This window comes from Astatotilapia calliptera, chromosome 12, assembly GCF_964374335.1.
Source record: "Astatotilapia calliptera chromosome 12, fAstCal68.1, whole genome shotgun sequence".
NCBI lineage: Eukaryota > Metazoa > Chordata > Actinopteri > Cichliformes > Cichlidae > Astatotilapia > Astatotilapia calliptera.
The window spans coordinates 23698857-23715004 of record NC_137433.1 but is presented as its reverse complement, the minus strand read 5'-3'; the positions used below and the strand labels follow the sequence as shown (position 1 = coordinate 23715004).

General features: G+C 39.2%; 1 protein-coding gene across 1 annotated transcript in view; it reads left to right on the top strand.

The window, feature by feature from the left end:
• ntrk2a (neurotrophic tyrosine kinase, receptor, type 2a) overlaps nt 1-16148 on the top strand; it is a 103461-nt gene that overhangs the window by 71490 nt on the left and 15823 nt on the right. The window contains exons 15-19 of the mRNA XM_080309260.1: nt 1762-1950; nt 10545-10675; nt 14840-15012; nt 15248-15403; nt 15740-15824. Of these exons, the coding sequence (XP_080165386.1) occupies nt 1762-1950; nt 10545-10675; nt 14840-15012; nt 15248-15403; nt 15740-15824 (734 nt within the window). The remainder of the gene's footprint in view (nt 1-1761; nt 1951-10544; nt 10676-14839; nt 15013-15247; nt 15404-15739; nt 15825-16148) is intronic.

Sequence of the window (16148 nt, the reverse complement as noted above, 5' to 3'; positions counted from 1 at the left end):
AGTGAATATCAGTCTGTACCTGTAGGCTCTTGCAAATGCAGCTGCTATTTACTGCTACAGTCTATGTGAGAAGAAAAATAAAAAGAGGTTTGTTTGCTTTGGCACTAAGTATGGGTACAGAAAATTAGCAGAAATGTGATGAGGGTTTACTGTCACAGACAAACCTCCTGGACTATTTTCACGGGCCTAATTAGAAACTAATAACGCCTCCATTCTGCTGCCAAAACAAACCCTTTTGCTGTGAAAGGGATGGGCTCCGTGTCTGACTCACGCTACCCCACCTCTGCTTTGTTTTCCGTTAATTCATGTTAATGCTGCATCTTGTGCTTTTCAGAAATTTGAGTAATGTGAAAGAGGAAGCGTATTCTCCTGAGACTTTTATTTTAACGAGATAATAGTGCCATCTCTGCGTCTGCATTTTCCACTTTTTGTGTCGCTTTGTTTTTTTCCACCAAGCTCCTAGATTGCTGCTTTTTATTGCATACATGAATTCCCTCTGTTACCTTCCTGCTCTGGAGGAATACACTTCATATTAGCCTTCTTTTCTTGACTTCATCATTAAATGCTGCAGAAGCGTACCTAAAAAAGCTTTCAAACTGACAAAAAGAAAACAGCTACTGCTGATAAAGTACCTAATGGTATTCTCCCATTTTGGCCCCCTTAATGGGGCACTTACCGGCTTAGTCACTCATTTTCTTCATGCAGAAATTTGCAAATTTGTTTTCATCCAGTCAAAATGACCCAAGTTACTACAGGAGCTGCTACTTCTGCCCCTCATATTTCCTAGTATCTTTGCTCTTATCAATTAACCTCATAGAGCTCTGTTGCACATTAGGATTAAAACATCTGTTACTGACAGAGGGGAGTCATGTGGTCTGCCATTTGTACCTCCACCCTCTTTTTACCTGGATAAATACTGTTGGGCGTGGCAAGTTACTCCTGACTTGCATCAGTGTCCTAGCAGGAGATGTAGTAAACAGGCTTTTTTCAACCCCTGAGGAGCTCTGTTTCAGAAAAAAAGCTGTATGAAATTCAAAATCAGTGGAGACTCGGACTGGAAATAACCCCTGCATTTAAGAATACAACTTACTGTGGTCGGGTGCTTGTTTTGGGTGTCAGTGAGACATGAAATAAAATTTTAAAAATGCATTTTTTTCACATTAAAAAGAAATGTACAAAGTTTACATATGCAGTAAGGCGACCATCTAACACAGGTCAGCACTTGTTGGTTACAAGTGTTGATTCTGATTCACTTTGTTTCTGGAGCCTTGTGTTCATATCAGTGCAGCTACTGTTTAATTTGTGCTGAAGTCAGCTTGAACTACAGTTGTGAATAATGCTGTAATGACGGACAGAGCTACGCATGAAACAAAGGAGCTGCAATGATGTGTCGTGTAAACACAAGCTTCTTTACTGTTGTTCTGAGCAGCCAGAATAGTCAGACACAAGGAAAAATACAGCTTTGCCTAAAGTAAGGGCTGAGACTTGATAATGGTTCAAATGGGGATAATAGTGCACACTTTGAGGCAATCTTTTCTTGAAGGCACTCATGTTGCTTGTCCACCAAGAAATAGCTGTATGAAAAACAGAAAAAGAGAGCTTGCTAGAGTTCTAATGTTAGGAAGGTTTGGGGGTCTGTGGGATTTTATCTCCTCGCTGCCTGCCAGTAACAGCTTTAATTACTCCTCTTGCGTCCTCATACTGATCACATAGCTGAAATGCTTTTCAAACACCGCTTATCCCCATTTCTCTCCTACTTAGGACCATCTTCAGTGATCAGCAATGACGATGACTCTGCCTCTCCTCTTCACCACGTCTCCAATGGCAGCAACACTCCTTCGTCATCGGAGATGGGCCCTGACGCAGTAATCATCGGCATGACCAAGATCCCAGTGATCGAAAACCCTCAATACTTCAGAAGCACAAACAGCCTGCTCAAGACTGACACATGTAAGTAAAAGAAAAATCTGACTTATCTTTAACGTGGACCCGGATTAACTCTGATTTAGAATCAAACTTTTATCAGTTGATTACAAGCTACTATATACATCCTTCCTCGCTGTCATGTCAGTGACCTTGGAGCTACTGCTGATAAAATCTGAGGGAAGAATGGGAAATAGAAAGTCTAATTATATGCATGTTTGTGTGTGGCTGTGCCCCAGCAGAGAGAAAGAGAGCCACAGACAAATAGACAGACAGAAAATGCACAAGGATATTGATCTGGTCCATCAACATGACATTATGATTATTGGCAAGTTATAAAAGCTTCTCCAGGATTTGGCCTTGTGTTGCAGTAAATTATGGACCCACGCATTTGTGTATGTGTGTGTGTGTGTTCATGTGTGCTCATTCTGTTGAGAGCAAGGTTTAGGTTGTATAATAATGGGGGACTGGAGGTCGACCTCTTCAGTCCTGCATTATAACTAAAAGACTGACTGGGATTTACAGCCAAATGACGAAGAATGAAAGCGCTTAGGATCAATGAAAGTCAATAACACACTGTGGTGTATGTGCATGTGCCTGCATGTGCATTTTTAATATATTACAGCCATTACAACTATTACACAGTGTGTGCCTTTGACTCACAGACAGGCTGCATAAATACTGAAAGTATCTGACCGATTATTTGGCACTCCGCCTTTTCAGACCGGTACAATAGCCTTTGATGGAGACAGTTTGGCAAAGTGGCACATGGTTGAATGCCAGGAACTGAACTCTTTTTAAAGAGAGGTCTTAACCATCCTGTAATATTGAATGCAGGAGGAATCAGTAGCAGGTACACGTCTCTGCTTAAATGATCGCGCAGGCCTCTTTCGCGCAGCAATAAAGCAACAATTACTCTGCTGAGATGATGGATCTACGTGTAATTATGGGAAATGTTAGTGTGCTGCAAAGCTTCGGTTGTGCAACTGTCTTTTTAAGTGAGCACCTCATTAAAAATAATGATATTAGCAGAGTTAGCATTGTTGGAAAGCAGGTCACAAACATTACAAAGAAGCTTCAGTAAAGCACACAGATATGAAAAGGTGGTAACTGTTGTGTTTATGTTTTGTTAATCACTCACATATACATAAATTTGGGTTTACAACTAAAATAGGTATAAGAGTATATGAGCATATTCTCCCACTACATTGACTATCATATCACACATTTCTTTCCACTAAACTTCTCTGGAGATTCAATTTGAAGATTCAAATTTCAGGAAAACCCTGTCAAAGTGTCATTCATTTTTTTTGGACCACTAAGACAGAAATTGCGCCATTCAGATAACCATGCACAAACTTGTTTTATTAAAGACCAATTGTGAATGGTTGAGACCCAGGCTGGAGTTTCTTGAAGGTGGCAACGATCTGTTGAGTTGGCTTCACTGAAAAGTGGCAGACTGACACGTTGTGGCAGACTGAGGAGACTAAGGCAAACTGGCAGTGAACCTGAGACACAGGGGCATACAGTTAAACATGGTTTCAAACAAGATCAAGAGAATACAAAACTAGACATGTGTTGCTACCAGGTTGGAAAAACTCTGGCAGGGACTGGAGCATAGAGTCAGTCATATGGGCTGAAGGGCTTCATAGGAGAGTGGATCACAGGTGCAACTGAGGAAAGAAGTGTGAACAGGATGCTGAGCCATGCCAAGACAAAGAGAGAGAACAAACAGGGGAGACTACAAGATACACAAAGAATGAGAGAGAGGTACACTCTAGACCATGGCAGCAAAGATTGTTTGAAATTTCAGGAATAATTGAACACTGATTCAGGCAGGCCAGGAGCCAAAACAGTCTGCAAAACCCAGTAAATCAGCCAAATCAACTGATTGCTAGTAGTGGTTTCCCTGAAAGTATACACATGGCAAGGCAGGGGATCCAAGAACAGAGTCATGCTGCCGCATATTAAAGATTGATGATAAATATGAAGGTGGTGTGAGTTCACTGTTAGCTTGCATTAGCATAAAAAATAGGAAACAGCTAGACTGGCTGCACCCCCCCCCCCAAAAAAAAACAAAAACAAAAACTGTCACAGTATATAAAATACATATAATTTATGGAATTTATGGTGAGCTTTAATAATTGATAAATAATCCAAAAATCAACACAATTCAATGAAGGAAGAAAAAACAACTGAGATAGAGGAGAACATAAATGTTGTGACAAATACTAAGGGGAAGGATAGGACTATTTATACACTAAGGGATGCTTTGGGTGCATTTAATCAATACAGGTAAGGACAGACAGGGAGGAAGAGAAAAGTAGAGCAGGTAATGGATAGTAACAAAAATACTAAAAAAAAAAAAAGTAGACACTAAAACATGGAAGAAATCTAAGTATGTAGCGGAAAAAAAAAACTCACTTCTCTTTAACATGGACCCCAATCAACTCTGATGTAGAACTAAAGATTTATCAGTTGATTACAAGCTATAAAATAAATTTCTTCTTGCTCTCATGTGAATGACCTTGAAGCTGCTGCCGTAAGATCTGATGGGAGAATGGGAAAATAGAAAGTGTAGGTTTGTGTGTGACTGTGTCCCAGCATATGTTAAGCCACTCATAAATTCAAGACTTTCGTGGATGACTCATACACATACCAGAGCTAAAAGAAGCAAATCATGCTAGAGCTCATGAGCCACTTGTGGCTGATTCAGTTTTTTTGATTGCAAAGGCTAAAGACAACACGCAATAGACTAAGTGAGGTAAAAGGTCAAATGCTGTGGCAAAGATTATGGGGATGACAGGGCTATTTATACACCAAGGGATGATTTGGGTGTATGTAATCAATACAGGTGGTAACAGTTAGACAAGCAGGAAGAAAACACAAATAAAGCCACAAGAGAAAAGTGAAGCAGGAAATAAACAACAAGATTAAAACAAGCTTAGCTTATTCAGGGGCAACTATGGGAACTCGTTTCTGCCACTGGACAAAAAACCCAAAAACCAAAAGCCCTTCCATATGTCAAAATTTAGGGTTAGGCCTCTAAATTTTGAGAAAATAACTTCAAATATCAAGTTATTAAGTTGACATTTTTATATAATTAAAAATGCTGACTATAGAGAGCAACCATGTATAATGACACTGACAAATCAGAGAGGAAAGAGAAGGCAGAGAATCTAACAAAAGACATTAAGAAAAACAAATAAAGGCAGGAACGGTAGTTAAGGCTCAAAATCCCAGAAACATAATCATCACTAGAATGACAAATCAAAACAAGAATCAGAATACAAAAATATAATAATAATAAACTCTGAAGCTAAAAACCATGAATATAAAGCAACAAATGACAACCAAGCAGGGACCCCAAAACTCATATTAGCTATATAAAACCTCAAAACAACACAAAACCCCAGGACCAAGGCAGAAACACGTGCCCACCAGCACCTGCAAAACTCAATAATGTACATTTATACAAAAACTGAAATGTTAATGACTGTAAATGAGAGGCAGAGGACTGGCTGCTAGTTATTTTACCATTTTTTGCCTTTGTGCAGCTAAGCTAAGCTGACTGAGCTCTTGCTGGATCCAACTATATGTGTAGGGTCACATATAGGGTCATGTAGGCTCATGTAGGGTCACAATAGTAAAATCATAAACACCAAAAGTGTCTAAGCTTTTCATTGTAGTGTTTAAGCTCAAATAGAGATTTTAGAGGACTTGTTATTAATATCTGCAGTAGCAGTGTTGAAAAAGTGATTTTTCTTTCATCATCTTTCTTACATCATCCTCTTGGCTTTGTGTTCAGTACCTCTCAATTCTTCCACTGCTTCTATACGAGTTGGTCTTTTGGGCTTTGTATTTTTTTGTATCCAGGGAATGGGGATTAACTTCACTCTGGAAAATGTTATTCACAAGTCAACACGTGCTGACTGTATTTGAAGACACCGGTTTACAAAAAAACATATGTGCACGCACGCACACACACACAGGCTGACGCACAAAACTTAGGTCACAATTAGCTACGCTTGCTGATAGGAGGGCGCAGAGTCAGGAAAAATCAGTGCCATGACATTACTGAAGAACGTTTGACATTTCTGGTTGTCCTCTTCTCAAAGCATCTGTCAAACACGACTGTGTCTTTGACTTATCCTGTTGCTCAGTTCAAAGTACCGAACTCAGTTTTTCCAAGCTGTTCGGGCTGTTTTATGTCTGCATTCAACGCAATGGAAAGAATTTGGGAAGATGAGACGAAGAAGAACGGAATATGAAACAGATGGCAAACGGAGAATAATTATGTCCCCAGACATTAATTTATTTGGGAGTTCATAAGATGCTGATGAAGGATAGGTGTGATGGGACTCTAAATGATGTGGTGGAAAAATGAAGGCAGGAGGGCAAAAAAGGTGGAAGATGAGGGGGTCGATGGGAAATATTATTCTTCTTGATGTTAATATTGTAAACCCTGTCATAAACAGTTAATGGAAAAAAACTAATGGAGCAACAGAACGGGGGAAGAACCTGTGCCTGGATGTTAATACTTAGAGGATGCTGATTAAAAACTGATAGGTTTAGCAGCCGAGAGGAACAGCAACAGGGAGAGATAAATGGTGAAACAGAGGAACGCTAAATAAGGAAAGTGAGAGTAAGATAATGAGAATAGATGGAAGAATGCAAATGAGGGAAAATGAGTGAATATGATAAGCATGGAAAACGGGTACTAATTAGGAAAAACATCAGAGAGTAAGTGTGTTAAGTCTGGTAAATGAGGAATTATATTTTAGTAGATCTTAATTAAGGATACTGATTGAGGAGAAGGGGTGTGATATGTCGCACGGCATGTGGAGACACAGTGTAACAATGAAAGTGAGGTGGAAGACAGATTGTAAACTTGGCAAAAGGAAAGCAGCTGCAAAGCACAATTATTTAATGACTGAAATACGGCCATTAGAAATAAAAGGACTTATTCTTTTACGCTCTTGATAGACAATAAATGCTAATGCTTGAATACATGCAAAATAGATGCGACGACACTGGAAATCTAACCAAAAAAGACACAAAAAAGAAAATTGCAGGAAAAGGTTGTGCGAATAACCACATCTTCCTGCCAAAGACTAAAGAAAAGAAAGGAGGGGAAAAAAGCGGTACGGGAAGCACTGGTCTGCAAACATCAATTTATTTGCTATTTGAGGATGTTAATTAAGGAGAAGTGGTGCAAGGCATTTTCATGGATGAATGCTTATTAGACAACTGCAGTAGGAAAATAGTGCGGTGAGGTAATTAGCTGGTTAAATGGTGGGTAGCTTTCTTGTGGGGATGTGAGTTTATTGTGCGCCGTTGTTGCAAAGGGAATTGTGGTGATCAGCGACATGTTGGTTTTTTTATTTGAGATGAAGACTCAATTTTAGGAGAAATAGATGATAAAATAATTAGTAAATGATGAAACAATTTACAAATATTCTTGACTTTTATTCATGCTGATACCTCAGGATTATGTATTCAGGTTTAGAAGGTAGAAGTTATTCACATGCTGCTGATTTGCAAAAACGAAAAAGATCCGCAGCGTCACTTTTTCATCATGTAAACACATATTCAGATGCTTACAGGACTTATTTGATAAAACCATCCTAAACTATAAGCTGATGGGGTTTAGGCCCTTGCCATCTGAGTAAAATATTAAAAGGTGAACTGTGTCTGCAGTACAATGCATGACTTGTTTGTTTTGAAATGAAAATCTTTCCCCAAACATGACCATGATACTTTTGCTGGGTAACCACACAGCACATGGAAGAAAGAACTTCCTTATGTGGACTTTGTTGCTCTTTCAAACAGCATCGCTAGCTCTTGGCATCGAAGATTGCTGCAAGCCACCAATACGGAAGGACACCCAGTGTGTATCCCTGTGTAAGGCACTGGTTTCTGACAGAAGCCTGTATTTGAGGCCCGGGGACAAGAAAACGTCTATTTAGTGTATCATAGAATCTGCATCTGGAGTACTTTCCACCATCCTAACAGAAAGCCCAGTATGTTGTTTTTTCTTTTTTTCATTGACCGATAGAAGCTCACAGAAATCTTCCACACACAAGCTATCAAAATAAAAGAGAGGTTGTAGTATAGAAAACACACTGTCCTCCTTAAACCACCCACATTTTCTTTTTGTTCATTTTAGGGGGGTTTTTGAACGCAGGACAGATGGGACTGAACGATCTGCAGTCTTTTTAATTAAAATGTTTTAATTCATTTTCTTATTTGACGTTTCCTTCCCATTAATTCACAAAGGTTACAAATGAAGGCCAAGACGGGATTTGACGGAGACAATATGCAGCCTATCACGTATCATAACAAGAATTTATGAGTGTATAAATGCCTTAAGCAAAACAAAAATATCATATGGTCTTGACCTCATATTTAATGCTTTTGAATATCTGATGCAGACCAGCTGTGTGTTTCTCTTTTCTCCGTAGGTCTGCAGTTACAGTATTGGGTTAGGATGGACCTCAGTAGCTTACAGTGTCGATCGATGCAGCTTCTTCAGAGAGTCTAGCTGAGCTTTAATGTGATATTCTGAGTGGACAGCTTTTCTTCAAATGCACCTCTTAATCACATCACACATAAATCTCAGCTCTTGGTGTGTGTGTGTGTGTGTGTGTGTGTGTGTGTGTGTGTGTGTGTGTGTGTGTGTGTGTGTGTGTGTGTGTGTGTGTGTGTGTGTGTGTGTGTGTCTAAAAGCGTGTGTGTATGTATGCATTTGTATTCAGGACCTAAACGAGCACAGGTATTACAGGATAACGTGTTTCTCTGCATGCAGACAGACATGGAGCACATTTGGCTGGCGATCAAAAGATGGGGTTTAACTAGGTTATTGTAAGGTCACGAGGCTGTTAATCATTCTGCATGATAAAACCTTGTACAATAACCGGCGAGATGCCAATTTTTTTATTTTCTATTTTTTTTTTTTTTTTGAGAAATCAGCTGGTGTGGATTCGCGAGTTACTTAGCAACAGAGAGCAGAGTTGTCGACTCTGATCCAACTGTGGATGAGCAGAAGGCAAGAAGAGGTTAGATGCATGAAGCAAGCAGAGAGACACGTTTTTCAAATTTACATTACTGTAAAAACTGTGTTGAAGTCGTAGAAGACAAAAAAGAAGGAATTTGCTTATTTACTTTTGCATTTATTTGATACATAAATCAAGACATAAAATATGTATGCAGTAGAAAATGATCCCCAGATATACAGTAGATACAGTTATGAGCCTTTTTTTGGCTTCGAAATGAAAGTAGATGAGGGATGAACAGTAGAGGAATGTATCTGCATGTGGATTGTGAGTGACAGAAACCATTTATTTTAACATCATTTTCCCTTTAGAAAAACCATGGGGGTTAACATGCCCTGCAGCTGTGCTTTTTGTTCAAAAAGGAGGAAAATCCACAGCTTCGGATTAACAGGGATAAATTGTTATAAGAGTAAAGGTTATTTTATAAGAAAACTGACAAGTTTCAGTTGATACTCCAATGTGATACTCCAAACACAAGGTCCAGAAAACAAGAAGCAACTGGGCATTTTAGAGAAGAGTAAAAATAGATTCAATTGCTCTTGTAAATACTGGCTACTTACTGGGTAATAGTGCTGAAAGAAAGTCGGTGACGAGAACATTGCTCTTACAGTGTAATTACAGACTAATAAGTAAAGAAAAGCCACACTTTATATTACAGACCTCATGCCTCATCAAGGCTGTGTTATGCGCTCTGTACTTTTACTCATTAACAGACGTTACTGCAGCGTGTGGGAGAAAATACAATTTAAAAGAAGGGAGGTTTATTACAACGACGCTGTGTGGATTTATTACCACGTGTCTTCATGTGTGATAGGAGAAAATGTTTGGATGATAGTTTTTGAACTACAGCAACTCATAGTGGGCGCACTGCAAATATACCGCTCTCAAGCACAACTACGCTAGGTCGCAATTGTTATCCAAGGTGACAAAGTCATGCTATCATGTGACTTCTAGAACTATGGAGCTAATTGTTTATGTCTGATAAGATGTTTATTTTCTTTAAGGACAGAGCAAGAATAATAATTTTGCCACATATGCACTACAAAGATGCTATATTACCACATGCTATCAAGTCAACATTCAAATGTCTTCTTTTTGTGTAAAATCAGATGTCTTATGATGCAGTTTTCTCTTCTTTGAGTGAAATCAAACACCACAAAACAAATGACACCAGACTGACTCACTGCATGAGCTGAAGTCATTAAAGTATAAATGGCGTGCGATCAAAGCATCAATCCTGCTTTCCATCATCACTTCCAGCTCTTTGTTTTTATTTGTGTACTTCAGCTTGATTTACAGTTGATCTTTTTCTGGGCCGAACAAGCACTTTTGGCTTGTTTTTCCCTCCCATTATGCCAGCTTTCTTCTTATTGGCTGCCCATCACAAACAGAAGGTTTAAGCAGCAGGTTGGTGGGCTGTGAGCTAAGATTAGAAAAGCTCCCTAAAACTGAGCATTTGGGGCAATAGAAAAGAAACGAGGAAAAAAGATTACCCCCCTCCCCAATTTATATGCATGTTTGTAACTTGTACTAAAAAGTTTTCCTCTTCATCTTCTCATTCTACAGTTGTCCAGCATATTAAAAGACATAACATTGTGCTGAAGAGAGAGCTGGGAGAGGGAGCCTTTGGGAAAGTCTTCCTGGCTGAGTGTTATAACCTTTCACCTGACCAGGAGAAGATACTGGTGGCCGTCAAGGTAATGTTGAAGTCCTAAAATTCCTAAGAAACATATTTATAAATCAGAGAATTAGACTAATTAATTTCATATTGATTCCAGTTTCTGAAAACACAAACTTCTTTTTGCAGCTTTTATAACTCAAAGCCCAGAAATGTAAATAAAATGTATCCTGTGTGCAGTAAAACAAACGGGTCAAGTTTCAACGTGAGATATTTTTAAATTCCTTTGGTCCTACAGAACAATTGATCATGTCAAAATAAAGCTCCTAAATGGCATTATTGAAGGTGAAATTATTATTTTTCTATTCCACAGTATCAGAATTGACATCTGATACATGAAATACATTGAAAATATTGAACTGGTTCCTGAAATAGATCCATGGTATTTTGAAATAAAATCCCTCACATGGCGTCAGCACGGTATTGAGAATCCATGTTGGCCTCCATTTACTGTGCTATTGTTAGAAAGTCCCTCTTTTCATGGGTTTCTCTGCAAGAATAAGGTGGAATTACACTCAAAAACCGCTGACTTCCGGGGTCAAATTGAATGGTTTCCTAGGGAGCATCGCATCTATGTGTCCATCAGTCTCTCCATCTAGGATTCTTTTTCTGCTGTTCTGCAGAGAAACAGGATCTGAACGGTGAAAAACTTCTCATTAACTATACATGACCTGTGAAAGAGCCCCCTCTGCCCCTCACTTCCTCTGTCCTCCACACCTCCAGCTCTCACCTGCAGTCTTTTATTTTCTCTCTCCTCAGTCGTCATCCTGACGCTTGCCTCTTCTCAAATCCTACACCTTCGTTTCTCTTCCTACATTTCCTGTTTGCTCCCGGCTTAGCCCTGAACCACCTGCTGATGTATGCTGCCAGCTTAGCGTCGGTTTAGACTGAACACACTTCAAAACACGGACCTGGAAATCATGGACAGCAGCACAGTTCTTGGTTGTAGAACACGATGCTTCATTTTGCTGGCTGCATGTCAAATCTGGTTAAATGTAGGGGAAAAAATGAACAATTCTCAGATTTCCACGTATGCAGGTACACCATTGAATGTTCTTTTTAAATGACAGCAGATTTGTTTTTAATTAACTAATTGACGGCCTGCATACGTCAGCGTCAGTGATCCTGCTGCCAATACACTGCAATAACACAAAGTGCTGAAGGGTGATGAAAAGAGACTTTCAACAGTACTAGCTCCATCCATCCATCCATCCATCCATCCATTGTTGTACATATACATATCGCATAACTTGAAACTAAAATAAAAAAACAGTCTCGTGAAGGGGATGCTTAGAGTGTAGAAATCCAAATAAAGATCGTTTCTGTTTGCAAATAAATATGTTGTCACTTCTTACCAGCTGCTTTTAATTAAAAGAAGGAGACATCAAATTAATGCAGACTATTCCTCGAGGTTTTCTAGGCAAATCAAATCCCACGAGATGTTTGAACACTCAGGAGGATACACACATCTGATCTGATCACTTGAAAACAAGAGTGCTGAGAATCTGTTGTAATGACGGGATTTTAGAAACAAATTTGATTTGCCTGTGAGAGTTGTCAGTGTATTTAATTCAATCCCTGGCCAAAAATTATGGAATCGCTACAGTTTGATGAAGTTCATTCAGCTTTTTCCTGCTTTTTTCTTTAAACTTTCTTAGAAATAAACAACTCATCTGTCATTCTATGTTGTCTATATATTTGCTACAGATTTTATACAAGGCGTCGTATAATCCTTTCCATTGTTTGAGTAGACACCTCTCTTGTTGGGGGCCATGCTTCCTTTCAGTCAGCCAGGTGTAGCAGCAGCTTGTTAAGGTCCTCAAACTCTTTCTTTTAACTGCAGACTATTTTGCATATTTAAATTTGCACAGGTATTTGTTTTAGAAATGCAAATTGCAAGGAGTTTCAATACTTCTTTCCTCAACACTCAGTGATTTCATCCTGCAAATGTGGTGATTCCATCATTTAACAGCTATAATTATTGTGTCCTGTAATTCCACTGTACAGAATAAAGGGGAAAGGACATGGATTATGAGGAATGCACTTTCTTTATGATAAACCACGCCATGCTTATATTGCTCTCTGTGAGTCATGCTACATTACAGGTTCTCATTTGTATACCACATTACAATGACCTACACACACTAATAGAGCTTAATGGGCCTGGATTTTAGGGTTGTCTATCAATCAATCCGTCATCCATAATACAGAAGCAAGTTTTACTGTTACTGTATATTAAACACTGAGTTGCCATCGATCAGAGGATAATTGTAACAAGTGCACATAAAAACAATATGCATATGCACATGCACGCAGGCAAACTCATGCAAACACATTTACGCTCCTGCATCCCATCAGTCATGAACTTCGAGCACTTTCAATAATGTTCTCTTCACGCATGTATATGACTCACCACATTTGTGAGCTGGAGGTTGTTGATTGCTTTTTATTTGTCCATGGACCTGAATGTGCTCAGACTGGATGACTAACAGTGCAGTGTTATGAGTTTCAGCATGGGAATTAATGCAGCTTTCAGTACAGAAAGTCACACTGTGATTTGTAATACTCCCAGGCTCACAGGAAAGTCAGTATTTTTCCTAAACTCAACATTAATATGTTTGGCTCAATACAATGATTAATACTGGTCGCAGTGGTCATTTGATACTGATTGAGACCAGCGGTGCAGTGAATAACATTTCTTTTTCCTCTTTAAGTTCATTTTTCTTTTTCTTTTCTCTTTTTTTAAGGAGCACACAGTACAGTACATCATAGATTAGACTTCAGGGAGTCATTGTCAGTCAAACTGGGATAATGAGGAAAATTGTCCATGTTTTATGAGCATCTCTTAAGAAGTCACTTTTTGCAAAGAAATTGTAAAAGCTTCATTATAAGTTAATAGATCATTACAGATAAGTTCTAAACCATGCTAAGAACAAAGTCTGGGCTTTCAGCATCATATTCATCGCCTCTTATTACCTCCTGCTGGTTTCTTTCAGAGTGAGGAACAGCTGTGTTTATTTGTGGCTTTCAAACATTCAGAACTGCACTGATATGAAAAACCACACCAATAAAAATAACTGGAAACCTCAAAGCTGGTTTTAATAGCTTTTCATTGACCTACACAGCGTCAGTCTTCATTTTTAGCCATTATTAATTCTATTAATTACGAACAATAAACTGATAACATTAAATATAACAGTGAAAGGTCCTGCAAAGACATCTGAGGAAAGTCAGTCAACTCACATATCCTATGCATATTCTCAAGTTACATGGTGAGACAGGGGCACAGGCATTCATATACACTATCTATACTGTAATAATCATCTTCTTGCAGTATCACCTTGCAGTCTGCAGTGTACTCGACCATGCCTCTGTTTCACAGTACATTATTGGTTGAATGTAAGTGCTTAAGGTTGAAGTCTGTCTAATATTCTTCCATTTTAGTGCTTTTGATGAAAGGTCAGAGGTCATCTCATTCTGCTTTTTCTAAGTCAGTGCTCCTGTAGATCTGTATTTGTAGTCGGAGGTTCTACCTGCAATGTGTGTGCATAGGCACACTCGCCACTCGCCACACGCTCACACCTCATGTATATCTCTATCATATACTGTAGGAAGACAATCAATTATTCATGTAGGACAAGAGAAACTTTTCTATATTTTTCTTCTTATATGTGAAATTAATACACACCCCGTATCACTTTCATTTCCTGTAACTCGCCTCCAAACACACACACAGTCATTCACTTTCACTTCACATACACTCTCTGTCATGGATGCTTGTATTACACAAGCTCCCTGACAGATTTCCTGATTCATGGAAGGGAGACAAAGATTAGTTTCAAAGGGAACAGGGAAACATAATGAATGTAAACAGTGCTGTACTTTGTAATGGCTAGCATTTATTTAAAATGTCTCCATCCTTTTCCTGCTCTGCTGTCATATCGGTCCTTGTTTGGTGCCAGTAATTTCACACTGTTTGTGCCGTGTTGCTGTAACTCACTTTTATATGCACTTTTGTATTGTTTTTTTCACACAGTGGACGTCAGCCAAATAAATTGGAGGAGAATGAATCCACTATGAAAATGACCAATTGGCAGAAGTGTATGTGGTATAATGTGTGAGGTTTTGATTTGTCACTTTATTAAAATGTCACTTGTGTGTGTGCGTGTGTGTGTGTGTGCAGACACTTAAAGAGGCCAGCGAAAATGCCAGGAAGGATTTCCATCGTGAGGCTGAGCTGCTGACGAACCTTCAGCATGAGCATATTGTCACTTTCTACGGAGTGTGCGTGGAGAGCGACCCGCTCATTATGGTGTTTGAGTACATGAAACACGGTGACCTCAACAAGTTCCTCAGGCATGACTCTCTTCTTCAATATGTAAAATGGCAAAATTTTAAATGTGTTTTTCTCTAAAGAGTTTCTATGAAAAATGAGCGATCAAAGAATTAAAGATTAGGAAGCTTGCGTGTGCTAATCCAGCTTAATCTTCTACATACTCTCTATTAGAGGGACACATGTAAACATCGTACGTGGTTGATACATGGCTGAAAAGACAAATGATACATTGTTTCCCTTGTTTTTTTCTCACAGGGCTCATGGTCCAGATGCAGTTTTGATGGCAGAGGGCCAGACCACCAGACCTGTGGAGCTGACCCAGTCTCAAATGCTTCACATTGCCCAGCAGATAGCATCTGGCATGGTCTACCTGGCATCACAACACTTTGTGCACCGTGACCTGGCCACAAGGTTTGTAAAATACTCTGTTAATGCACATCGTGTTTGCTTGTTCCTAACAGATGCCAGATGTGTCATTAAACAGGAACTTTTATTCTGATCCTTGAGGAATTTATTTAAAACTCATAATGACTGAGTACGAACAATCGCTAATACCACCTAAAAACATCTAACAAGGAGGACTGTAGCTATTAGCGGAACCAGTAAATAATCAGCTAGAGATAATCAGTAAAACAGTCATGGTAATAACCATATAATAAGATATATGGTTGTAGTTTAACACCCTTCATTTTAACTCAGCAATGTGAAACATCTTTATTGAGTCTCACTGTGTTTGTTGTCCAAAAGGAACTGCCTGGTGGGTGAGAACCTGCTGGTAAAGATTGGAGACTTTGGCATGTCAAGAGATGTCTACAGCACTGACTACTACAGGGTAGGTGTATGTGTCGATATCTTTTCAGGCCTTTCTTTCAGCCTCCCCTCCCTCCCTGCTGCATGGGTGCCTCTCTGCTACTCCCCTGCATGGGCATGACTGATGGACGTGGGGGTTTGAGTAAGACACTCGCAGGGATAGGTTAACTCAACAGAAGGAGTTGGAAATGGTTAGCATGTTTGATTAGGTGAGTTCGTGGGGTGTTACATTTGCTTTAAGTAACTAAAAAAGTACAGGTGAAAGGAATGCATTTAAAAAGATCCATGTTCAGTGTTTTTGAGCATTTTTGTGTACTGCAGGGATATTTAGCAGCTTTTCTTGCTG